Genomic DNA, 26,055 nt, shown 5'->3' on the forward strand with positions numbered 1-26,055 from the left:
TGTCCCTGGGGGCCCCAGTTCAGCCTCTTCTGCCTCCAAGCCTCCCCCCTTTACCCACTCCGCACCTGGCAGCCCCAGGGGCCTTCGCAGACATAAACCGGGGCGACCCTTTCCTTCTGTAAACTCTGCTGTGGCTCCCTAGTGCCCTCAAGACACAGCCTGCGTTCTCCCCGCTCCCCGCACGCACCTCTCAGGCGCTCGGGCCACACACACAGGCCTGTTTGCCCCGTGGGAGCAGATTTAATCCCTTAAACCTCGTCCAAGCGCAGGGCCGGGCCCAGAGTCCAGCCAGCGCTCGGAAGCGCAGCAATTTCTCTGTTACGACGATTCCTCCTCGGACGGGCCCGGCTCGTCCCCCCGCCGGCCTTTCGCGCTCGCAGCGCCCGCCACCCTGACGCGCTTCCCGGGATGCTCCCGCACACGGCCCGCGGGGCTCGCCGCCGGCAGCAGGGCGGTGGCCCCCGGGGCGGCCTCCCGGGCCTCTCCCGGGCTGTCGGTCCCATCCGCCGCCCTCTGGACCGGGAGCGCGGAGGCGCGGGAAGCAGCCCCGCGCCCGGATGGAATGAATGGGCCGCGCGGCCGGAGGAGCCGGCGCGCCGGGCGAGAAGGCGCGCGGCGGCCGGGGCGGCGGCGGCCGGCAGGAGGCGCAGGCGGGCGGCGGCGGGAGGCGGGGAGCCGGCGGGCGGGGGCGCGAGCGAAACGCGGCGGCGGCGGCGGCGCGCGCGCCCAGCCCGCCCCCCGCGCCCGCCGCCGCGCGGACAATAAACAGCCGCGCGCGGGGCGATGCCCGCGCCGGTGCCGCCGCCCCCGCGCCGCGCAGCCCCGGCCGCCCGGCCTTAGCCCGCCGGCCCTCCCCGCGCGCCCCCGCCGCCCGGCCTCGCGGACCCACAGACCTCGGCGGGGAGATGGAGTGAGTAGCGCGCTCGGGCCGGGGGCGCCGGGGAGACGCAGGCCCCCGCTCCCGCTCCCGCCGCGCGGGCACTGCGGTGCCGGGGGGGCTTCCGGGACCCGGGCTCAGCCGGGCAGGGGCTCGGGCTGGCCCGTGCCCGCCCCGGCCCCGGCGGCCCACGGGCTCGCGGGGACTCGGGCGGCGGCGGCTGGGGGCGGCCCGGGGCGCGCGCGCGCGCGGGTGGGGAGGGGATGCGCTGAGTCTCCGCCCGCGCCCGGCCGGCGCCTGCGGGGCAGGCCTCGGCCCTGGTCCACCTGGGGCGATGCGGCGACCCCTTCCCACTGCACCGCCCGGCCTTGAGCCCACTCCGCCGCCCCCAGCCTGGGCTCGCTGCGCCCTGCGCCCCGGACGCGCACCGGCCGCTCCTCCCTCGCCTGCCTGCCCTCCCCGAGGGCCTTGAGTGCTGTCCTGAGCCCCTGCTAGGCGGGGGTCCAGCCGCGCGATGTCCCGGCTTCCAGGGGGCTTTTCTTCAGCCTTCCGGGTCTGGGGTGTGCGTGTGTGAGACCGGAGGTCCAGGTGCTTTCCAACAGGGGAGCTTGGGCCTCATCCCTTTCTGGGGAAAGTGTCCCCCGAGGTGGGGCCCCACACGATGCAGCCAAGAGCCCGCAGGCCCTGGGTGTGCATGGGTGGGCTGCCTGGGTCCGGGGGCTTGGGTGAGGAGCTGCCGGGCAGCGAGGGTCCTGCTCGAGCAGGTGCCCCGCGAGTGTGCCTGGTCATTTCCCACGCGGGTCCTCTCTTCCCGGCCTCAGGGCATCCCCCACGCCCCCACTCCCACAGGTGGGCGCAGGGAGGTTGTGGGGGTGTGTTTATGTGGGCAGGGGGCTGGGAAGGGGGTGTCTGGTGTCCTGCAGCCCGCCTACCCTGTCCCGGGGCCAGCCGCGGCCCCGCTCGGGCCAGGTCCCCACCCTGCCCGGGGCCCGGACATGGAGGTCCAGCCAGCCCACCTGGCCCAGCTCCCCTGCCCTTCCCACTGGGTGTGTTTTCCGAGCCTGCAACTTTCCTCCAGGGATTCACCCGTGACCCACCACACCCTCAGCTGGGTGGGAGCTTCAGCCTCCTGCCGGCCCCCCCTCCCTGGAAGGCGACACCCTGTGTCCTCTGTTTTTGAAAACCCAGACAAAGGCCCAGCCCGGCCCGGGAGCCCAGCCAGGGGCTCAGGGGAGCCGGGGCCCAGACCTGCCTGCTCTGTTCCCCTCACTTGTTTATCTGCGCTGCGCCTGGGGCCCAAGGGGAGCCTCTGGGCCTCCTGACAGCAGGCCCTGGGCAGGGCGTGGCCATGGGGAGGGGGCTGTCTCGAGGGAGGAGGGGTGGAGAGGGAGGAAACGCCCACCCAGAGCAGAGGAATGAGACGTTCTGGATGGACCCCATTGTCTCCTTTCCCGCCACCCCTTTCATTCTCCGTGGGGGTTACGGAGGCCCAGAGAGGGGCGGCCGCTGCCCCAGGGTCACACAGCACGCGGAGGGCCCCCGGTGCTTGCTGCCCTGCCCCCGGCCTTCTTGGTCAGGGGTCAGATGTGGTGCCACGGGTGCCCCATTCGGCGGATCACTGGCTTTTCTGGGTGCAGGTGTGGGACAGGACTTGCTGTTAATCGCTGGACAGCCGTGCGAGCAAGCCTGTCCCCCGCGCTTGGGGTGACGGCAGGTGGGGAGAGGCTGCGTCTGGTGCCGCCCGACGTGAACACCAGCGCCGGCTCGTCGTCCTTCTCCACCAAGGCAGAGCAGGCTCCAGGCAGGGAGGCTGCAGCCGCTGGGATGGCATCCTTCACCTCCTTCCGTTTCCCTGGATTTTGCCATCACCGGAGATGGTGGGGGGTGATGTTGGTGCCGGAAAGTTTCTTTTAAAAGGGCATTTAAGAATTTGACATATTTTCGTTAATTTAAAGATTAAACGAACCTTCATTAATTTAAGAATGTAAGGATTCTAAAGAGGCGGTAGGTAGGGGCGATGGGCGGTGCTGTAAAGGTGGGACAGGGATGGCGCCTGGGGGAGATCAGGAGCTGGGGACATCCTGCGTGGGGAGGATTTGCTGTGTGGCCCCAGCTGAGGGGCGAGGGGCGGCTCCCCTGGGCGCCTCAGGCCCTGGCTGGTGAGATAGAGACATCTTATCTGGGAGCAGCTGTCTCTGGTGTCCAACCCCCTCTCCTTGGACCCCCGGCCGGAGCAGGAGAGCAGCGTTGGGTCAGAACCTTCCCAAATCCCTGCCCACCCTGAGGCCTAGACAGTTTCAGGAAGAACATCTCAACTGGGTGCCAACCGGGTCCTTGACGCCGCCTTCCCACTTGCGAATCTCCCTTTTTAATGAGAAGCAGAGCCAGTTAAAAGGCAGCCGTATCTAGTGATCATTGAATTGAATAACAAGTTTTTATTTTCATCGTATCTGTTTTTTTTCAATGTTTTTACTCTGATGGTGGTGGTGGTGGTTTCTGGTTTTCTCAGTCGTGGTAAGGATGTCATGTTTCCTTTGAAAGCAAAGGGGTTGGAGTTAAACAGTGAGTGGATTTGGAGGGAGGGAACTAGAGGACTAGAGGTGGCAGCAGGAACTCAGGAGGGTGGTCTCAGAAGTGCAGGTGTGGTTTATTTACTTAACAATCATTGAGCGCTTGCTGTATCCCGGGCCCTGTTCTGAGTGCGTGGTCCGTCTGGGTGCGCTTGGTCCTTGTAGCAGCCCTGTGAGGTGGGGAAACTGAGGCACGGAGCGGTGACATGACGTGCCCACGGTTGGAAGGCGTGGTCCTGGCATGTGCTCCTGGGCCATGCTCTTAGGTGCCGGGGTGGGGGCTGGGGAGGGGGTCTCTGCACCTTCCTGTGTCCGGGGCTGTGGGCTGGGGGTGCGCCTAGGTATCCTGACATGGGCGTTTCAGCCTGGTTGGCCGGCTGGGCCACATGGAAAGTGGCCTCTGTTGTGGTCTAGGCTGCCAGGGGTCATCTGCCCCTGTATCCACCCCCAGGGACCCCTTCTGTGACTGCTGACGTGGGCGTGGGGCACCGGGGGGTGCCTCGGTCATGCCACCCCCTGCTCGGGGCCTCCCTCTTCTCATCTGGTGTGTGGAGACACAAGCCCCCCCAGGCCCCTCCCAGGCGGGGTGCAGCTGGGGAGGGCAGGTGCTGTAGGGATTGGGCCCTGTGAGGACCACCCGCAGCTCTGTCCCAGCCCCATGGGGTGGCATCTTCAAGGGCTTCAGGTTTTGATGTACGATAACGGGCTGATTTTCTTAAGACACATCACATCACCTTTTTCTGAGTCTGGGACCCTATTCCTTCCATCCTTTCTCTACCCAGGAAGCCTGTCATCTGCTTTTTTTTTTTTGCAGGGTGGGGGATTGTTTGTTTGTTTGTTTGTTTTGGGCCACGCCACGCGGCTTGCAGGATCTTAGTTCCTTGACCAGGGATCGAACCTGGGGCCCCCGGCCGTGAAAGCACCGAGTCCTAACGACTGGACTGTCAGGGAATTTCCTCATCCGTTCATTTAAAAAACAGTCCCTGCTGATAACCCTGTCCCTGTGCAGGATCAGAGTGGTCTGGGGGAGCCCCTGGAGGGCCTTTTTTGAGGTGTCGAGAAGGTTTCCTGGTCCATTCTGTCATGGACCTTTTCTGAGAAATGTATGTAAGGGTTTACCCAGGCAGGCAGAAGGATGCTTCTGGCGGAGAGACTGGTCTGTGCAAAGGACCAGAGGTGGGAAAGTGTTGGGAGAAGGGAATGTTCTTTGGTTTGTCTTGGGGCTAGGTCCTCCTGGGCCTGTGGTGCCCAGCTGGAGAACCATGGGGAGCCATGGCTGGTGTCTGAGCAGGGGAGGAGTGAGGTTCTTACCCGGGCACAAGAAAGAGGCCCTGGCAGCAGAGGGGCCAGAGATGGGAGAAGCAAGTCAGGACTCAGCCTGGACAGGGGCAGGGAGAGCACCCTGGGGAGAAAAGCGGGCGCTGGGGGAGGGGTGGCAGGACCTGATGTCTGGATTCGCATACACCCGACTTCAGAACTTTGTGGTGGTCAGAGCTGCCTACGGGGATGGTGGCCCGGTCAGGGCAAGGCAGCCCAGCTGCTGGACGTGCTAGAAGGCTAACGTGCACCCTGGCTGTGCTTCAGAAGGGTCTCCATGCAGCACGAGATGGCCGAGTGGAGGTCATGGTGCCTGCGGAGCAGAGAACTGGGCTGCAGTGCCTGTCTCCTACCTGCAGGTTTTAAGCAGAAACTCAGGGCAAGTCGGATCCCATCAGTGGGACAGTCTGGACTGGGCCAGGTGTTGGCAGGGGAAGCCCAAGCCAGGCCCCATGGTGTGCAGGACACTGAGGACCAGAGGGAGGGCAGGCCTGGGAGCCCAGCCTGGTTGGCGGGGGGTGGGGCACGCAGCAGGCTTGGCGGGGGCTTCTAGTACGTGTTGCCTGTCAGGAAGCAGGCAGCTGAGGACCAGGTCAGTCTGTGTTCAGATCTTTCTGACCCTAGAGAGCCTCAGGGCAGGGCTGGCAGGGCCTTACGCTGCCCCGTGGGGTGGGCAGGACCCCAGCTCTGGCCCCAGCAGGGCCCCTGGTGAGAGAGCCAGCAGTGCTGTTGTATCTAGGTATATCTCCATCCTCACCAGCTTTTCTAAGATATCATTCACACACCACACAATCCACCCGCTTCCATTGTACAATGTAGTGGTTTTCAGTACAGAGTTGTACAACCATCACCTCTAATTCCAGAACATTCCATCACCCTCCAAACACCCCATCCCCATCCGCAGTCACTCCCCACCCCCTCCCCAGCCCTTGACAACCACTAGTCCACTCTCTGTCTCTGGACCTGCCTGTTCTGGACGTTCCCCATCCGTGGAGTCACGCCCTGTGTGTCCCCCTTCCTGTGTCTGCTGCTCTCCCTGAGCCTCGTGTTCTTGAGGTCCATCCGCCTGGTCACGAGTGTCAGGGCTTCACCCATTTCCAGGGCCGAGTGATGCTCCCGGGTGTGGAGGGACCACGTCGTGTTTATCCATCAACCGTTGATGGGCGTTTGGGTTGCTTTATATGTTGATTTGTAAGTCACGTTCGGGGTGGCTGGCGCTTGTCCTCTGTTCTCTCTTGGATGTGGGGAGCCCAGGTCCTGTTTTAGATAAAAAAGAAGTTGAGTTTCTTTTAAAAAAGGAAGTGATCACAGGACAGATGGTCCCCGGGGGTGGCAGGAGTGTGACAAGGGTGGGGAACCCTTAGGTGGGGGCTTCCTCTGGAAGTGAAAGGACCCTGATTGACACCCTGGCCCAGTGGACATTTATTGAGTACCTGCTGTGTACTGAGTGCTGGGGACATGGCGGGGACACACAGAGAGTCACTGTCATTGTGGGGAGATCAACAAAATAAGTCATGTGATTAGGTGTTTCCTGATGGTGACAGCTGGGGTGGGTGGGTGCGGTGTTCGGAGGTGCTGGGGTTAACTAGGGTCCGAGGAGGCCTGATATCGGAAGACGGGCCCCAGAGAGTCCGGGAGCCCCTTGGAGACCTGGTAAAGAAGTGCCCCAGGCCTGGGGACAGAGTCAGTGCAAAGGCCCTGAGGTGGGATGTGCCTGGAATGTTTGAGTGAGGGGTGGGAGGGACCTTGGGTCTTTGGGGCTGGTTTCTGCCGCTGGAGTTGCCTGAAGCCAGAGAAGGCGTGGTCCTGAGGGCCTGCATTCAAGCCCATTGCCTGGTCCTGTTGTGAGAGCCCAGGGCAGGGTCCAGCTCCCCGCTCCCCGTCCCAGGTTAATAGGCAACAGTTTTGCTCCCTGGGTCTGCAGCCTGCTCTGCCCCCGGTCTCCACCATGGGGGTGACGTCTCTCTGCCTTGAAGCCTCTAGAAAGGCCACGCCGTGTGGGCTGCTCCCCTCACCAGGAGCAGCAGTGGCTCCGGGGCCCACCTGTGCTGAGGGCTGAGGGGCTTCTTGAGAAGGGAAATTCCTTCCTGATGAGGGGAGGAGACCCGGGAAGGCTTCCTGAAAGAGGTGGCTGTGTTTGAGCTGAGACTGGAGGTGGAGGAGAGAAAGGGGAAGGCGGGGAACTGAAGAAGGGTGAGGGGTAGATCGGGCTTGGACAGCATGCTGAGGGGCTGCGGTTCACGCAGGGTGACAGCACTGCAGGAGGGTCCAGACCCAGGAAGGTGCTGGCGCTCAGGAGGGACCCAGGCTGGGGAGGGCAGGAACCAGCCTCCCCCTCTCCATCCCCCACCCAAAGGGGGACGGGACCGCTGGGCTCCGTCTCACCCCTCCACCCCCTGCCCCGCGTGACTCTGCCTCCCCCCCACCCCCCACCCATAGCCAAGGTCGTTGTCAGCTGTTTCCTTTCAATTAGCACAGGAATGTTCCAGCGCTGGGCTCTGTGCCTGCCTGGGCTGGGACCCCCTCATTCCGGCTGGAACTGCCCGGGCGTGGGCTCTGGAAAGACAAGTGTGACACCCACACAGACACACACACACACACCCGCCTCTCACCTCCCGCCCCAGCCCCTCCTGCCCGCTGGGTGACCTTGGGCCGGTTGCGTAACCTCTCTGGGCCTTTAAAAAATAAACTCCCGCAAAGCTGAGGCCTCTGCCGGGTTTGGGTCTCATTAGCTCATCTCCTGGAGCAGGATCATCTCACGCGCTCGCAGCCGACGCCCTCGCCGAGGCCTGAGCCGCCCACGAGGCTGCTCGAGCCCGGAATTTGCTCCAAGCGCCGTAAAAATAATCGCGCGAGGACCAGGCGCCTGCGCGCTGATGGTGGGCGTCCTGACGGAGGGCCTGTCCCTCCAGCAGCAGCTGCGAGCTGTGCCCCCTCGCCCAGAGGAGCCCGTGGAGGCTCAGAGACGCTAGTGACTTGCCCCGGGTCACACAGCCAGCAGAGAGAGCTGCCAGGCTGCTCTCAACCCTCCCCGAGCGTTTTAGCCAAAACTCAGCTTCTGCGCCCAGCTTGTAAAATCTTTTGTAATCTGGCCTCTGCTTCCCTCACTGAGCCCGACTGAGCGTCTCAACTATCCCGCTGCCCACCTCTGCCCCTGCCAGACCTCAGGGCGACCCTGCGCTCTGTGCGCCCGGGAGTCTGCCTGCCTGCCTGCCTGGGTCTGGTTCCCTGCTTCACCATTTAGATGCTTTAGGCCATCCATTGATAAAACGGCCATAATTATTCCACGTACCTCACAGGGTGTTCAGGAGACTGGACGCTTAGCAAATGTTTACAGACCCCGCTCCTCCCCAGGCTCAGTTTCCTCTTAGGTGAAGTGGGGCTGAGACCCGCCCGCGGAAGATGGTCAGCTCCGGGGAGGGTGTTCCTATCGTACTGCTGTTTTATTAGGGTCGCATCGTCCTATTTTGTTTTGTTTTTCGGATTTATGATGCTGAGCATTATCTTGGCTTGACCTTGGCTGCCTCGCGCCAAGGGCGGGTTCAGACCCTTCCTGGATAGAAGCCCCTCAGTGGGGCTAGAACCGGAACGGGAAGCCCTTCCCCTTGCAGCGGGGGTTGGGTAGACTCCGTTACCCATCCAAGCCCCACCCTGTTCAGGCAGCCCCTGAGGCCCGGGGCAGGGAGCCCCTCAGCCCCCCAGCGCCGGGCTGGGGGCGGGAGATGCTCGGCGCCGGCCCCACCCCCGCGCGCCCGCGGGCCTCGGCGTTGCCATGGGGATGGCGCGGTTGCCAGGGCGACCGCCTCCCGTGAGCCCCGCCATCCATCACCCGCGGCGGCTGCGCCCCAGGGCGGCTCTGGCGCCCCCAGGCCTGCAGAGGGGCACCTGCAGGGGCTCACAGGCTGCGCCCCTCAGGCTGTCTGGACTGAGACAGCGAGGTGGATGGGGAGGGATGGAAGTTCTCTTCCTGGGCCGGCGCCTCTCCTCACTGTGCCCGCCTGACCTTCCCCTGCCCTGTTTGGCCCGGCAGGGACTGGCCGCGCCAGAGAGGACACTGCCTGCCTTGTCTGCAGCCTGGCGAGCTGGCCTCACGGCCATCCCTGGGTCCCTGTGTCTGGCCTGAAGGGCCACCTGCCTGCCAGGGTGGGGACCCAGCATTAGGTGGCTCGGTCCCTCTGCCCAGCACGGCCCGGTCTGGGGGTCTCAGCTGCTGTGCCCCCTCTCCCAACTCTGCCTGCCGCCAGGGTGGGTCCCTGGAGGCTGTGCTAGAGCTGCCTGTGGTGTAGTGTGGAGCTGGGCGGTTGTGGTTCGAATGCCAGCTCTGCCACTTCCTAGCTGTGTGCCTTTGGGCAAGTGACTCGCCCTTTCTGGACCTCAGTTTCCAGCTATGGGAAGAGCGTAGCAGGCAGAGGGAACATCAAGTGCAAAGGCCCTGAGGTAGGGATGAATTTGATGCAGGGCGGGCACAGCCAGGAGGTCCTGGTGAACGGAACAGAGTGAGCAGGAGGGAGAGTGGAGGGCACCAGGGTGGGGAAGGGGTGGAGGCTGGACTACGCGGGCCTTGTGGTTTCTTTCCGGGGGGCGGATAGACGCCAGGGGACCTGAGAGCAGGAGAGTGACTGATTTAGATTCTTATTTTGAGACGCTGCCTCTGGTTGTGGGCTGTCAGGGGACAGGGAGGCGGCAGGTGATGGTGGAGGCCTGGGATGGGCTGGGAAGGGTGCGGTGTGCAAGAATTGAGGGAGCAGGCCTATGTGGGGAGCACAGGGGTGGCACCCAGCCTGCATCACACAGGGGGCCGGGGCAGACACAGAAATCCAGCTGGTCTGGCCCTTCGAGAAGTGCATCTGCGCTGAATAGCTGGATCAAGCCTTTCTTGAACTCCACCCAGCTGAATGCAGCCTCCCTGAGGAAGGAGAGTGGGAAGCTGCAGAGGGTGCGGCTGGTGCTGCTGGGCCCCTGGGAGGCACGGGGTGGGGTGGGGGGGGGGCAGGTGCTGCTTGACAGGAAGGGAGGAACTGGGTGGGGTCACCTGGCTGCGGCGTGGGAGCCAGATGACTTCACAGGCCTCAGCGAGGTCAGGAAACCGGCCCCGAGTGGGGCGTGCGGATGGGGCACTGCGGCCCTGGGATGGAGAGCCGCTGAGCAGCTGCGGGGGGGCGGTGGTTTGTGTCCTGGTAGACCTGCTACACTGTGTGACTGCGGGCCTGTTTCCCTTCTGAACCGCACGGTCAGGTGACATAAGAGGAGGGGGTCGAGAGCTGGCGTGTGCAGATGGGAAAACCGAGGCCCAGAGGGGCCGAGGGTCTGTGGGGGCCTTGGGGTGGCCCAGGGCTGATACAAGGCCAAGGGGTGGGCGGGGTCCAAAGCTCGGTCTGTAATTTCAGTGCCTCTGAAAATAAGGGGCCGGGACAGAGCGGGGACAGGTCGGGGGGGTGTGGCTCCACTGCTCAGGCCACTCCCCCCCCCCCTGCCGAGGCGGGGCCTCCAGTCGGTGCCTCCCAGAACGGCCCTGTGGTCATTTGGTGTTTGAGGCAGGCAGTCAGGACGCCCCCCACTCCCACTGGGGCTTAAGACCCTCGACCCCCCTTTTGCATTGTCACAGGGACCCTGGAAGTGTGAGGCCATTCTGAGGCCCCTTGTAGGGGGCGTTCAGGGCTTCCCTGGCCGGAGGATTTCCCTGCCCTTACTGTGTGCAGCTTCCGGGCGGAGGTCGGGAAGGGAGGGGTCAGTTTCTGAAGGCTCCTCCCCCCCAGGTTGGGCGGGGGAGCAGGGGGGAGGGGCAGGGATGACATCCTCCAGGTCCTGGGCCCCTGCCGGCCCTGTGCCCCCACAGAAGCCCCCTTTAAGAGCATCTGGCAACGCTGGCGTTCATCCAGCTCCTCCTGCATACCAGTTTAAGGCTAAAACTGCACTGGATGGGCGCTCAGAAAATATGGACAGGGGTATTCCCCGGCGCTCCGGTGGTTAGGGCTCAGTGCTTTCACTGACAGGGCCCGGGTTCAATCCCTGATTGGGGACTAAGATCCTGCAAGGCGCGTGTCAGCCAGAAACCAACAAAAGAAACATGGACAGGATGAGAAGGAAGGTCTGGGATTGAATTCCAGCTTTGCTACTTTTTTGCTGTGTGTTTCTGGGAGGCTCACAGCTCTCTCTGGGCCTTTGGGGGTCCTCGGAGACTCCAGGGGAGGCCAGTGTGAGAAGCACCAGAAATCCCAGCACAGCATTAAGAACTTTGCCAGTCAAGGGTTGGGGGTGGGGCTGGAGGGTCCTTCCTCCTCCAAGTGTCTCTCCCAAAGCTGGAGAATGCCTAGGCTGAAGAGGGGGTGGTCTTGATCCAGTCTCTCCGTCTAGACAGAAGGGTGATACAGCTCTTCCTGAGATCCTCTTCTTCAGGCTTCGATTCCCAGGGAACTCCTATGCATCCTTCAGAGCCCAGCTTCAATGCCCTCTCTTTCCCAAGCTCTTCCTAGGTCTCCAGACAGGGCCTCACTCCTTTGGTCCCTTGGCCCTGCCCCGAGGGGGTGGCAGGAGGGTTTGTGGGGAGGATTCATGAGGGAATAAGGCTGCCTGAAGAGGAGGCCCCACGTTGCAGAAGGGAAACTCAGGCCCAGCGGGAAGATGCAGGGTGGGGACTCAACTGGATCTGCCAAAAACAGGGTTGGGGTGGCGCCCCCAACCTTTTCTGTCCCCCCAGGGTCCTGGCAGCAGAGACCACGTCCCAGCAGGAGCGGCTCCAGGCCATTGCGGTGAGTTTTTCCTGGTCCCGCGGCTGGTGTGGTCGGGGGGGGGGGGGGCAGGGGGGGGGGCCTGGGGTCTCAGGGGCTCCCCACACCCAGCCTGGGGCCTCCGAACTCGGAGCCGGGATGTGGCATGTGGGGGGGGGGGAGGAACTTGAGTGCCTGCTGGCGGTTCCCCACAAAATGAAAATGTCAAGACCCCCTTCTTCCTCCGAATGTGCGCTCTTAGCCGAGAGCCCTCTCGGAGCCCGTGGGCACCCCCCTGCCGGGGGGAGGCGGGCTGGGGTGTGGGAGGACCTCGCCCTTGTGCCAAGGCTGAGGGGCAGGTGGGGGCGCAGCGGGGGGCGTTCGCGGGCGAAGCCTGGGTGGCTGTGGGGTGTGCGCGCCCCGGGCCCGCCCTGACCGCGCGGCGGGCCCCGCAGGAGAAGCGGCGGAGGCAGGCGGAGATCGAGAACAGGCGCCGGCAGCTGGAGGACGACCGGCGGCAGCTGCAGCACCTGAAGGTCCGGGCCGAGCCTCGGCCGGGGAGGGGGCGGCCGTGCCCAGGGACCCCGGCCTCGGCCGGATACGGGGCGCAGGGGGGCAGGAGGGCCGCGGTGAACCCGACCCGAATCCCAGCCCTGACCCTGACCCCGGCCTCAACCGGACCCCAGCCCCGATGCTGACTTTGACCTTGGTCCCCCCCTGCCCCAGTCCAAGGCGCTGCGGGAACGCTGGCTGCTGGAGGGGACGCCGTCCTCGGCCTCGGAGGGGGACGAGGACATGAGGAGGCAGATGCAGGAGGACGAGCAGAAGGCGCGGCAGCTGGAGGAGTCCATCTCCAGGTGGGTGCGGCCGCGGAGCCCGCAGAGGCGCGGGTGAGCTGCGCGGGGAGTGGGCTTCAGCCGCGGGCCCCTGTGCTGGGCGGGGCGGGGGGGGCGGGGAGAGCATCCCCGCCCAGGCTGGGGGGGGGCGGGGCGCTGCCCTGTGACCCCGCCTCCTCCCGACCCCCCAGCGAGCAGGTGGCGGTGAGGCGTCAGGGCGATGGTGCGCCGGTGAGTCACTGAGGACGGGAGATGCGGCCTCCCCGGGGGCTCCCTGGCGCCAGCCCAGCTGGCTCTTCCCGGCCCTCATGGAGGCACCGCAGCTGGGCCTGCAGGAAGCCGAGGGGGAGGGGGCAGGCCAGGGAAAGTGACCATCCCCCTGGGCTGGGACAAAGGGCCCGGAGGAGTTTCCGGGCAGGCAGGCAGGAGGCCCAGACGCAGGCTCCGCTCCCGGGGCAGCGGGGTCAGGCGGAGGGAAGTGACGGCCAAAATTCCAGTGTCCTCCGGGCCAGGGAAGGCCCTAGAGGCATGTGCGGCCTTGGCACCCTGGCCCGCTGCCCGGTGGACGCGGAGGCGGGCCGCGCCGTGGCAACCTCGGGATCCTGTGGGGATGTGTCTGATTTGGAGGAAAGTGGGGGGGGGGCTTGCCCAGGATTCCCGTCCCCGGGCCTCAGTTTCTCCACCTGTGATGGAGGTGGAGCTGAGATGGGCTCGGGAGAGACAGTCGGGACGGACCAGGGGAGAGGCCCTTGCGGGTGGCATGGACGGTCTGTGGGAATTACCAGCCGCCGGGGGCTGGATGGGAGGGGCTGCTGCTCATGCCACCCTGCCGGGTGCAGCCCCGCTCGGGGGTAGGGCCTCCCTTGAGCCCTACTGTGTGGCTGGCTTTTGGGGGCCTTGGCTTTTCTCCTCCCCGGGCAACCCACTTCCCTGGTGCTTCCATCACCTGCCTTTTGCCCACTGAGTGTCTCCACCTGGACACCTCCTCCAGGAAGCCCTCCAGGCTGACCCCAGCTGTGGCCAGCCTGCCCACCAGGGCTCACTTTGTTAGGGGGGCTGCAGGCTTGACCCCACCCCACCCCACCCCCACCCCATCTGTCCTGAGTCTTCAAGCAGAACGTCTCCCCAGGTGCCAAGTGCCTTCACCGCCTGTAGTTGAAAGGCTCGGGCGGGCGACCCCTCGGACGGGACTGACTCTGCCAGTTTTGTTTTCACTGGCTTTATTCGCACCATTATCTTCTAATACTTGGAAAATGGCATGGTTTTTCCAGTTTCCCTGGAGAGAGAAAACTTCCTGTAAAAATAAATGTATCTGAGTGGAAAAACGGGGAGTCTGTTGAAAACAAACAGAAGGGTAAACAGTGGCCCTGGGCGGTGCGGGGTTCGCGTCCCCGCTCTGGACCTCCATTTCCGCGGCATGAGCGGGAAGGAGAACACCTCGCAGGGTCATTAGGAAACATCCGAGTCCAGGATGCCCTTCTGGGATGCGCCAGGCGGACCAGAAGTGCCCGGCGGGGTGGTCACCTCGTGCGCCCTCCCCAGGCTGGAGCAGGAGATCGAGGAGCTGGAGAACGCGGAAGCGCTGCCGGCAGCTGCCAAGGCGAGCCCCGCGGCCCCGAGCCCCGCCCGCGCCCCGGCCCCCGCCGCGGAGGACCAGAGGGCCGAGGCCGCAGTGAACTCTCAGCAGGTAAGCGCTTCCGGGGGCGCCGCCCTGCTGGCCCGATCCGGACGCCCCCCACTGCCTCCGGGGCTGCGGCCGGTGGCCCATCCGAATCCCAGCCTGGACACTTCCCAGCTGCGTGGCCTGCGTGCGTAGCTTGCCTGTCCGGGCCTCAGTTTCCCGCTGTGTGGGGCGTCATGGGCGGGTCAGTGAGTCAGAGGGCTTCACGGGTAGAGAGTCTTTCCCTGCTAGTCGTCCTTCTCACGTTCATGAGCACAGCAGGCATCGCCTGTCTAATCCCGCCAACCACCCTTTGAGGGGTGAGCAGCGTCCCCATTAGATGGAAGAGAAAGACTGAGGCCCAGGGAATTCCCTGGTGGTCCAGTTGTTAAGACTCTGCGCTTCCACTGCGGGGGCACGGGTCTGATCCCTGGTCGGGGACTGAGATCACCGGAGCCACGTAATGCAGCCAAAAAAATAAAAGACTGAGGCCCAGAGAGGTTGAGAGCCTGCTTCGAGGCCACACAGCTGAGGGGGTGGTCTTTTCTCAGCTCAGCTCTTGATTCTAAGCTGTGATGTCTATACCAGGCTGAGGTGAAACCAGACCCTGGAACTCTGGACCCTGAGCTCACGCTAACACAGATTCACAAGTCTCCCAGCCACCCTTGTCTTCAGGACACGAGGGGCCTGTGGGACGTGCCTCCTCTCCCCCCACCCATCCTCCTTACCCCATCCCAGAGGAGCTGCAGCCGGGGAGACATCCCTGCTGTGCTCCCCAGTCCTTCTCCAGCTGCTGCTCTGATAGCTTCAGTCTGGAGCCTACAGACCTGCCCTCACTGCTTGCCAGGGTTGGTTGGGGCAGACGGGGAGGATGCAGACCCAGGCCTTGGCCTCCCTGCGCTGTTGCTGAGTGGGCAGATGTGCGTATGTCAGGCAACCGCAGACACAGGAAGGTGGTCAGACCTGTCATGGGAGAGCACAGGGCCCAGTGGGGTGTCTGATTCATGGGAGGGCTGGGCAGGCTTCCCAGGGGAGATGGGTTTTGAAGCCTGAGTAGGAGTTCTCCAGGCACAGACTCAAGTTGAGAGGGGGCTTTCAGTGAGGTTGATTGAGCACAGACTGCGTGCTGGCATCGTCTCTGCCCTCACGAAGCCCGCTGGGTAAATGACATGGTAACCTGAGGGACAGCCCAGGATGGGGGCAGGGAGCCACCTTTAGGTTGGGTGGTCAGGGGAAGCGGAAATCTGGGAAGGGCCTTCCAAGAGGAGGGACGTGGCTCACGGCACCATGAGGAGGCCAGGAAGGACAGCCAGGGATGGGAGAAGGCGGAAGAGGCGGGTGGGCAGGTCTCTGCTGGCACAGGCCCTGGGGGTCCTCAGGAAGGGCTGGACTTCGTTCGGGGCGCGCCTGGGGCCCGGGGAGGCTTCTGAGCGGGCAGGGACGGTTCTGGCTACCACAGGCTGGGGTGGGGTGGGGGATTGGTCCAGGAGGAGGCGACCCCTCTGATGGGGCCACCGCTGAGCCCGGCCCCCTGCAGGCTCTGGCCTCGGGGCGGGCACCCTGGTCAGCGGGAGGGGGCGCCTGCACCCTTGACCCCTCTCCTTTCTTTCTTGCAGACCCCGGTGGGCACGCCCAAAGGTACGTCTCCATCTCCGGGAAGGCCGGGCCGGGCCCCAGCGCCCTCTGGTGGCCACAGGGAGGGGGTGGCAGGCCAGGGAGACTGCCTTTAAGATGTTGTTATTGCTAAAAAGTAGTCATAATAATAGCACAATGGCTGGCCTTTTCATGGTTCTCAGCCAGCCCACTTTGAGCCCGGTCCACGCCCTCAACATCAGTTGAATTTTCACAGCATCCCTGGCTGGGGCTGCTGCCCTGAGATGAGGAAGCAGGCTGTGCAGGGGCGCGTCTGGCTGAGGTCTTGGCCCTGTCACAGGTCCATCCTGTCCACGCAGGCTGCCACTTAAAAGGACAAAGGTCCCGGGTAGTCTAGTGGTTAGGACTCGGTGCTCTCCCTGCGGGAGCCCAGGTTCAGTCCCTGGTCAGGGAACTAAGATCCTGCAAGCTGCCTGGCACGGCCATTAAAAATAAATAAATAAAATAAAAATGAAATATAATAAAATAAAAGGACAAGGGTCCTACACTCTCAGATGTAGAAGACTGCCATCCAGGAAAAAAAAGAAAAAAGCCCAACGTTTGAACTCTGGGACCAAGGTTATGGCCCCCCCGCCCAAATTTATTACAAGTGTGTATATGTGCACATTTACAAATACTTCACATGTATACATGACATTTAAATACACACAGTTATAACAGTTTATTAACTATATTATTAAGTACATTAAATTTTTTTAACGTGTTATATTTTAAAATATACATTGAGCATGTCTATTTCTGTGTGTAAAGCATGGAAGGAGTGCCCCAGCCAGGGCTGGAGGTGGTAGCCGGACATGTCTCTGGCCTGATTTGTCATGAGTTAATTATTCACGGAGGGAGAACGTCTGCTTGTCTTACCGTGGAATTAAAAATTAATAATTAAAAAGATCCATGCAGGCCTCAGGGATTTTGTGAAAATCACTTGGGCCAAGAGATGGGCAATGGACTCTGGGGCTGAAGTGTGTTTTCTTTTTGGGGAGCCATGCCATGTGTGTTTGGGGGTTCTGGGCACGTACACGTGTGCAGAGGGATCCAGGTGCATGCACGTGTTAGGGGAGGGTCCAGGTATCTGGCTGAGCATGTGAGAGGCTAGTCTAAGTGTCTGGGAGTATCTCCGCATGTCTGGGGGGAGTCCACGTGCCTGGGGTTGTCCACGTGCATGGGGGGGTGTCCACGTGCCTGGCAGGAGTCCACGTGCCTGGGAAGGTGTCCCTGTGCATGGGGGGGTGTCCACGTGCCTGGGAAGGTGTCCCTGTGCCTGGGGGGTGTCCACGTGCCTGGGGGGTGTCCCTGTGCATGGGAGGGTGTCCACGTGCCTGGCAGGAGTCCACATGCCTGGGAAGGTGTCCCTGTGCATGGGGGGGTGTCCACGTGCCTGGCGGGAGTCCACGTGCCTGGGGGAGTCCACGTGCCTGGGGGGTGTCCACGTGCCTGGGGGAGTCCATGTGCCTGGGAAGGTGTCCCTGTGCATGGGGGGTGTCCACGTGCCTGGGGGGTGTCCCTGTGCATGGGGGGGGTGTCCACGTGCCTGGACGGGGAGTCCACGTGCCTGGGAAGGTGTCCCTGTGCATGGGGGGTGTCCACGTGCCTGGGGGGAGTCCACGTGCCTGGGGGGCGTCCACGTGCCTGGGGGGGAGTCCACGTGCCCGGGGGGAGTCCACGTGCCCGGGGGGGTGTCCTGTGCATGGGGGGAGTCCACGTGCATGGAGGGTGTCCACGTGCCTGGGAGAGTCCAGGTGTCTGGGAGGGGATCTCTGTGATCTCTCCTCTGAATCCGTCTCTCTACCCTCTGTCCCCTGAGCAGAGAAGCGAATCTCCAACACCCCGTTGAGGACGGTTGAAGGCTCCACCATGATGAAGGCAGGTGGGTTGGCCCCAGGCTCGGGCCCGTGTCCAGCCACTGTCCTGGGCTGAGTGTCAACCCCCGGGGCCCTGGTGCTCCAGGGCGGGGGCCCGGTTGGGTGCAGACGCGCCCTCACAGTGCCTGGTGGCGGCTGTGGTTATGTGGCTGTGGGAGGGGTGGCAGCTGGCCCGAGGCCGCAGCTCTGAGCCTGGGTGGGGCCGCGCGCCCCCTCTGCTTTGGCACGTCTGTCACAAGCCAGCCCAGCTTCCCCGAGAAGACGGGCCCCCTCGCATGGCGGCTCTAAGCTGAAGCCCCCTCCTGGCTTCTCTTCCCCAACCTCACCGCTCGCTCCTGGGGCCCGGGGAGGGGGTGGGGGGGGCACAGGCTTACACAGGCTTGCAAACCTTCCCTCCTTCACCATCCTTGGGCTCCCTCGGGAGAGGGAGGGAGTGCCCTGTCCCTGGAGGTCACCAAGCAGGGCAGCGTTGAGATTAGTGCTCAGCGTTCTACAAGGTCGGCTTCACGTCCCTGCTTGATCACATCACGGCTGGCACCTGGTGGGGACTGGATGCCCTTGTGCCCAGGGCCCAGCGCAAACCCAGTCCTGGGGGTGACCGTGTCATGACAAACAGAATCCTGTTGCTGCTGTTCCTGGAGTAAGTTTGGAGGCACAAAACCAAGGCGGGACGTGAAGACCAGGGTGTGTTGACACCTGGGGAGGGAGAGGTGGCAGGGGAGGCCCAGGGTCTCCTGCACAGACTTTTGACCCCGAGGAAGGAGGGAGAGGGTAGCATTTCCCAGAGAAGGAGGGGGTGCCTTCAGGGCCTCCGGACCGCCCAGAGCAGCCCTGCCCAGCACAAACCCAGATGCCCCCAGCCGGTGACCTTGAGCAGTGCACGACCTGCCCAACTGTATATCTGATAGTGGGGTGTTAGGCTGCATAGGGACGTGGGGTCAGCTAGCACCCTCCCTTCCTCCCTCCCTCCCTTTCTTCCTCCCTTCCTTCCTTCCTTCCTTCCTTCCTCCCTCCCTCCCTCCCTTCCTTCCTCCCTCCCTCCCTTCCTTCCTCCCTCCCTCCCTTCCTTCCTCCCTCCCTTCCTCCCTTCCTCCCTTCCTTCCTCCCTCCCTCCCTTCCTTCCTCCCTCCCTTCCTCCCTTCCTTCCTTCCTTCCTTCCTTCCTTCCTCCCTCCCTCCCTTCCTCCCTCCCTCCCTCCCTTCCTTCCTCCCTCCCTTCCTCCCTTCCTTCCTTCCTTCCTTCCTTCCTTCCTTCCTTCCTCCCTCCCTCCCTCCCTTCCTTCCTCCCTCCCTCCCTTCCTTCCTCCCTCCCTCCCTTCCTTCCTCCCTCCCTTCCTCCCTTCCTCCCTTCCTTCCTCCCTCCCTCCCTTCCTTCCTCCCTCCCTTCCTCCCTTCCTTCCTCCCTTCCTTCCTCCCTCCCTCCCTTCCTTCCTCCCTTCCTCCCTCCCTCCCTTCCTTCCTTCCTTCCAGAGTGCTTGCTGAGCACCTGCTGTGAGCCAGGCAGGAGGGACACAGCGGGGAGAGCAGATGTTCTGATGCGGCTGAAAGCCTGTACTGTTCACTTACGGAGAGAATAAGGCAGAGCATGGGGAGCTGGAGGGGGGACAGTTTGAACCAAAGGGCTCACGGGAGGCCTAACTTAGGAGGTGACATTTGAGGAAGGACCCAGGGCACAAGGCGTGCCGGTGGGGGAGAGGGCACACCAGGTGGGGCGGGGGCACCGCTTAGGCAAGGGTCCTGAGTCTGGACCACGTCTGGACTGGGCCCGGCGGGCGAGGAGGGGACGGGGCGGGCCGGGCCGGGGGGACACGGAGGGCTCGGCTCTCACCCCGAGAGGCGAGAGACGCGGGAGCCCCCAGCGCAGCGGGCAGAGCAGGGAGGCGCCCCCTTCGCTGCTCACACGCGCCCTCTGGCGGCTTCAGGGAGCACAGGCCGTGGGTGGCGCCGGGAAGAGGGGGCCTGCGGGCGCCCGGGAAGGGAGGGGTGGGGTGGGTGGCGGAGAAGGAGGGAAGTAAATGGTGGAGGATGGCGGGGTGGTGGGCGGGGGGACGGAGGGATGGTGGGGGACCTGGTAGGGGGATGGTAGGGAATGGTGGGAGGCTGGGGCGGGGAGGGATGGGAGGGATGCAGGGGGAGGTGCTGGCACAGATGGTCCAGGAGGATGGTGGAAGGATGCTGTGGGGGACGGTGGGGAGATGGGGGAGAGCTGGGGGTGTCGGGGGAGGCGATGGTGGGGGTGGGGTAGGGCGGGCGGGAGGTGAGCTGGTGGGAAACCGTGCGGGCGAGATGCAGCTTTCCCCCCGCAGGGGCTGCGCAGGGAAGCGCAGTGCACGACCTCTGGGAGTCCTGCAGGAAGCACCCCGGAATTCGCGGATGCACGGGGGCGGGGGGCGGCGGTGAGGGGAGGAGGAGGGAGAACAGAGGTGTCCTTGTGAGAGATGGGAAGACCCGGGAGGGGCCTTGGACGTGGTGACGTGGGGCCCTGCGTGGAGGAGGGCTGGCGGCCCCGGGCTCACTGCTAGGACTCCTCCGGGTGGCGTTGGTGGGGAGGGTGTCGGCAGAGCGGGCGCAGGTGCCGGCTGTCGGGCTGTGGCCTTAACGGGCCGTGACTCCATTTCCGGAGGGAACCGGCCCCTCTCCACAGTGGAGCTGAGGAGCACGTGTCAGTGGTTGACTGAGACGTCACGTGCAGAGAACGCCGCGGTCCAGGGCCCTGCGGCGCAAGCGTGCTCGGCCGTGTTTGAGCCCTTGGACGCCCCGGCTCGCTGGAACAGTTCAAGGCTGTGCAGACGGGGCGGGGGGGCCGGGACAGGAACTCAGACCCCTCGCCCGCCAGGGAAGGATGCTGAACTAGGGGTGGGGGCGCGTCGAGGGCACCCGCGGCTTGGCTCTGCGCTGCCGGCTCCTCTCCCTGGCTTGGCTGCAGCCCGGCGGGGGGCACGTGGGCAGGTGGGCCGTGGCGTGACCCGTGCCTCTCGTGCCAGCCATGTACTCGGTGGAGATCACGGTGGAGAAGGACAAGGTGACGGGGGAGACCCGGGTGCTGTCCAGCACCACCGTGCTCCCCCGGGAGCTCCTCCCTCAGGGCATCAAGGTCTACGAGGACGAGACCAAAGGTACGCCGCCCCCCCCCAGCCCCCCGCCCCTCCACCGCCCCGTCGGAGCCTGCGGCCCGGTCCTCCCTCCGCCCGGGAGCCCGCCTGGAGGCCAGGCCAGCGCCAGGCTGGGCTGCGGAGCCTCATCCTGAGTGGCGCCCGCTCTGTCCTGGGTGCTTCCCCGCCAGCGGGCCCAGCCCTTCAACCCCGACCTCACAGATAACTCCTTTAAGTAATTGCTGTTGGGCTAAAGGCTACAGAATCCCCCAGAGAGGCAGAGGGGGCTGAGAGAGGGTCCGGCAGGGCGGGCAGGGGCCGAGGGGGTGAGCAGAGGCACAGCAGGCTGGGGAAGCTGTGCGGGTGGTGAGGACACAACACGTGCAAAGGCCCTGAGGTGGGATGGAGTTTGCTGGGCTGGGGGATTGAGAGGAGCCCGTGGAACTGATGCGGAGTGGGGTGGGGGGACGGCGAGCCTTGACAGGGTGGCAGGGACCGTGGCGCTGAGATCTGGTTTGGTTTTTAGGGTTCCCTCTGGCAGCCGGGAGGGGAGCAGGCTGTGGGAAGCACCCACAAGGAGGCTGGAAACGGGAGGAGGGGGCAGCCTTGGGTAAAAGCTCCTGGGTGCCTGCCTCTCTATGTGTATAATTCACAGAATGTAAAATCCACTTTTTTTTTTTTTAAGTAAGGAAAACTTTCTTTTAAACTGTGGAATCTATCAGTATGTAGACAACCGTCTCATAAACGTCTTGGCATTTAAACTTCTGTTCATGTGTAGCGTGACCTGTGCGGGCAGGGGAGGTTTGGGGCGACATCTGCTGTGATGCCAGAAAGAGAAGCAGACCCACCTTAGCAAAGACGACATTTTAAGAAGACGTTAAAAGTGCACTTGAAGTCAAGGCAAACATTTGCTTTCTTCAGGACGTGGGGTCCCCAGAGCGGATCCCTTGAGTCAAGTGTAAAATTAGCACGGCTCAGAGTCCATTAGGGGGGCAGTAAATGCTGCCCTCATGACAAGGGGGCATTTGGAGCTGGAGGGCGCAGGACACCTGTGCAGTTCAGCGCACAGCTCAGTGGGTTTGGGGATTTTCACCGTGTTGTACACCCTCACTGGCTGATTGCAGAACATTGCCGTGCCCCAAATAGAAACCCTCCCCCACCCCCAGCGTGGCACCCGCGAATCCACTCTCCGTGTCTGTGGACCTGCCTGTTCTGGACGTTTCCCGTCCGTGGAGTCACACCCTGTGTGGCCTTTTGTGTCTGCTGCTCTCCCTGAGCCTCGCATTTTCAGGGTTCATCTGTGTTTACATTTTATGGCCGAGTAATATTCCCGTGTATGGATGGGGACCGCATTTTGTTTATCCAGTCCTCAGTGGATGGACGTTTGGGATGGTTCCACCTTTTGGTTTTATGCTATACAAGTTTTTGTGTGGGTGTATGTTGTCATTTCTCTTGGGTGATACCTAGGCGTGGAGTTGCTGGGTCGTGTGGGGACTCTATGTTTAACCGTTTGAGGAACTGCTGGGGTGTTTTCCACAGTGGTTGCACCATTTTACTTTCCCACCAGCCGTGCATTAGGGTTCCAATTTCTCCACATCCTCAATAACCCTTCTTACTGACCATTTAAAAATGATTACTAGTATTCCATCCTAGTGGGTGCGAAGCGGTATCTCACTGTGGCTTTTATTCCCAAAGCCTCATGTTCTTAGAGGCTCAGGCCTCTGGGACATCCAGGGTGCTATTAAAGGGGTTCTGTCACAGCCAAGCTCTGCTGTACTTTGGGGGCATCGATCCAAGTGGAAACCCAGCTGCAGAATCACCAGCTGTGTGGTTCTGGGCATGTCCCAACTGCCCTGTTTCCTAGACAAGGATGGCTGCACGGGGCCAAGGGGCAGAGATGTCTGTGCTCACAGAAGGTCCTCACCTTGGCCACTGAGCCCAGCCTGGCCCAATCCCTGGGGATTCAGGACCGGCCTGACTGGACTCCGGTTGCTTAGCAATGGGAAGGTGATCCGTTTCCATGGCAGCCGAAGGCTCGGATTCCTACCTTGGGGCAGTGGCCAGTGGGAAATGCCTAGCTTGGTTCTATGTGACCTGGGCACACCCCACCCTCTGGGCCTCCAGCCCAAAGTCACTGCAGGGCCTTGAAACATGAATGCCCCTCGCCGGGGATTTGGAAACCGAGAGTGAAAAGCACTTTCCTTCTGGCCAGAAGCCAGAAACTGGCCAACTCTGACCCTTGGCCCAGGAGGAGGTGAGTCCCTGGGCACCTGGTGTGTCCCTCCCTCCACCCTGAGCAGCTGGGCAGCTGTGCTTCTAGAAGGACTGTGATCTGGGGCTGGCGTCAGACCGTGGCCAGGACTCCTCCCAGGTGCTGAAGTCTGATCCTTAGAGACTGTAACACACGTTAGAAAATGACACATCAGAGAAACATGGATGACAAAAGCTGAAGAGATTTGGAAAATACACTTAACAAGCTTTATTGTGTGTATAAAACTCTGCCCAATGGAGAATGTACATTCTTTTCAAACACAGGTGGAACATTTTCAGAAAGTCATCCATGTCCTATTACGAGGTTCTATCTTACACTCTGTGTTCCTGGACCACAGTCCCCCACTCCCCCAAATTTAAAAACACTCTTCTAAATAAATCTTGGCTTAAAGAGGCAATCAATCAAAATGGAAATAATAAGATATTTACACTTGAAACACAATGACATAATGTAATCCATAAGCTGCAGCCAAAACAGAACTCAGAGGAAAATGTATAGACTTTGAGGCATTTACTAGAAATTAAGAAAGATGGGTGAATGAACTTTAATTCAAGATTATCCACATGAACTCAAGGAAGGAGGAAATCAGAATCCCTGCAAATCCTCATGAAAGGAATCATGCCTAGACTGGGAGAAAGAGCAGGGTCCAGCTCCAGCAAGCTGTGTGATGTTGGGTAGTTGCTTCCCATCTCTGAACTCCATTTTCACCATCTTTGCAATGGAAAAAAACAGACCTACTTTGCAAGGTGATCAAAGGTTGGCTGGGGAATATGGAAATGCTTCCAACTGCAAGACAATAAAATCCCAATTCATTTATTCTTTCTTGGTTTCCAGCACATGCTTTTGTGCCTATACATTTTCCTCTATGCACCAATTTGGCTGTACCCGTAGATCCCAACATGAGCGTTAATTGTCCGTCAGTTCTAAAGATGTAATTTAGTTTATGAGTCACTTTTAGCCTAGAGGTGGCTTCTAGCCTTGCCAGGCCTTTCCTCCTGTCTGGGAACCAGCTCACTGTCTCTCTCCCTCACGCCAGTGGTCCACGCCGTGGACGGCACGGCAGAGAACGGCATTCACCCTCTGAGCTCCTCTGAGGTGGACGAACTCATCCACAAGGCGGACGAGGTCACACTGAGCGAGGCGGGGTCAGCGCCTGGGGCCGTGGAGCCCAGGGGGCCGTCGGAGGACGCCACCGTCCGGACCACGCCCTCCAGGCGGGAGATCACTGGAGTGCAGGCCCAGCCTGGGGAGGCCACATCGGGCCCGCCGGGCATCCAGCCCGGCCAGGAGCCCCCGGTCACCATGATCTTCATGGGCTACCAGAACGTGGAGGATGAGGCCGAGACCCAGAAGGTGCTGGGCTTGCAGGACACCATCACCGCGGAGCTGGTAGTCATCGAGGACGCAGCTGAGCCCAAGGAGGCGGCCCCACCCAATGGCAGTGCAGCTGAGCCGCCCGCCACCGAGGGCTCCAGGGAAGAGAACCAGGTGGGGCCCGAGGCCCCCGCCAGCGACCCCCAGGACCTCGACATGAAGAAGCAGCGCTGTAAATGCTGTTCCATCATGTGACCCACCCGGCCCCCCAGACCCCGGCCCTGCCCTCCACACCAGACACCCTCACAGCCCGGCCCTCCCGGCGCCTGCCCACCCTCCACCCGCAGTCACGGGCCCAGGACGTGCTGTGTTGTCACATGTTCCGAGTTTTCTTTCACCAGGAAGAGAGGGACAAGGGTCCCCCATCCCGTCACCATCCCCCCACACCCTAAGCCACTGAGCCGTGCACCGATGCCTGGTAGGAGAGACACGGGCACACCCGCTTGTCCCCACACGAGGGTCCCCGCCATGTCACGGCAGCTCCGCGGATGTGGCTCTCACCCACAGTGGTCCTGGCTGGTGTGACCCGGGGCCTTGATGCGGCCCCAGGCCAGCCCGCCTCCCTCTGGGCCTCCTGCCTGTGCCTTCCTGCCACCTCCAATGAGGTCCCTGAGGGGACACCCTGCCGGCGAGGGGTCCTAGGAGCCAAGGGTTCTGGGGGCCTTGCTCTTTCCCTGCTCAGCCTCTGAGGGGTTTCCCTGGCCAAGGCGCTGGGTCTGGGTCTCAGGCAGTTGGGGTGAGGATGTGCCTCTTTGGGGAGCCCAGGCTCGAGGTCTTGGCATGGAGTTTGAGCCCTCCCGGACACCCCCAGCCTGATGTGCCCCTCCCCCCAGTGCTCTGGGCGCAGCCAGTGGACGATGGAGCCTGGGAAGGCGGAGCCCTGGGGACGTGCCCCCCCACTCAGAAGGGGTGTGACCCCTGTGCTGTCTTCTGGCCGGGCTGGGCCAGGGGTCTTTGAGCTGTCTCTTGCACAAGGCAGGGCCACGTGAGCCCCTTTTTGTCCTGAGCTCCCACCCCCACTGGGCCCTCCTTCCTCCTGGTGCTAATTCAGGGACCCTGGGGGACTGCCCTTAGCCCCTTCTCCAGCCTGCTTGGACCAGGGTCCTGGGCCTCCCCAACCATACCCCAGAGATCAGGCCCACCGCCGGCTCCGCTAGGCTTGGCGCATTCCGGGCAGTGGAGAGAGGCACACTGCCCGGGACAGGGAGCTTCTCCTGGGTTGCAGCTGGAGATCCCTGTCTGCTGCCCAGCCTGACGTGCACCTGCCCCCCTCTTGCTGGAAGGGGTGAGGGGTGAGGGGCTCCCCTCCTGGGGGCAGCTGACACAGGTGTATAGACACATCTCCCTGGTTGCAGCTACACCCGTCCCCAGAGGCACATTCATGCACATGCTCACAGGCCCTCTCATGTATGGGCTGTGGATGACCAGGCCCCATCTCGGCCCCTCCCCTAGGGGCCTGCAGCCTGGTGCCCTGGGCCCAGGCCAACCCCGCCTCAGCAGGGTGGGTGCAGGGACCACCCTGGACCGCAGCCTGGGTCCCCATCTCAGCCTTGCCCCTGGGTGGCTGGGATGAGAGGCCCTCTCTGAGGTGACCCTGAGCAGTGGCCGTGGAATCCTCCCTTCCTCCTCAAGTCCACCCAAGTCCTCGAGCTGTGAGCCTCCGCTGAAGTGCCCTTGCTGCCCCCTCTGCTTTCGATGTGTGATGAGGCCCTGATGTTCTTGACTTTCCCAGAGAAGCAAATAAACAGTGTGAACAGCCCCAGGCCTGGAGTTCTTGGATTTCACCTGGGCAGGGAGGGCATGGCCAGGCCAGGGGGTGGGGCCCCACCTTAAAAGGAG

The 26,055-nt window shown here is 62.7% G+C and overlaps 1 protein-coding gene across 2 annotated transcripts; it reads left to right on the forward strand.

Annotated features, from left to right (window-relative positions):
* The first annotated feature begins 782 nt into the window (after window positions 1-782).
* PALM (paralemmin) lies at window positions 783-25,972 on the forward strand. 2 transcript variants are annotated; one of them, XM_057709566.1, is made up of 9 exons: window positions 783-910; window positions 11,462-11,513; window positions 11,927-12,007; window positions 12,198-12,328; window positions 13,850-13,994; window positions 15,584-15,605; window positions 17,425-17,484; window positions 20,463-20,594; window positions 23,879-25,972. In XM_057709566.1, exons 1-9 carry the CDS (start codon window positions 906-908, stop codon window positions 24,409-24,411), a joined length of 1,161 nt encoding a protein of 386 aa, XP_057565549.1. In that variant the 5' UTR covers window positions 783-905; the 3' UTR covers window positions 24,412-25,972. The 2 variants fall into 2 exon arrangements, with proteins under 2 accessions (XP_057565549.1, XP_057565551.1); XM_057709568.1 differs by lacking the exon at window positions 20,463-20,594.
* Window positions 25,973-26,055: the final 83 nt, after the last annotated feature.

This window comes from Hippopotamus amphibius, chromosome 15, assembly GCF_030028045.1.
Source record: "Hippopotamus amphibius kiboko isolate mHipAmp2 chromosome 15, mHipAmp2.hap2, whole genome shotgun sequence".
In the NCBI taxonomy this organism is placed as follows: domain Eukaryota; kingdom Metazoa; phylum Chordata; class Mammalia; order Artiodactyla; family Hippopotamidae; genus Hippopotamus; species Hippopotamus amphibius.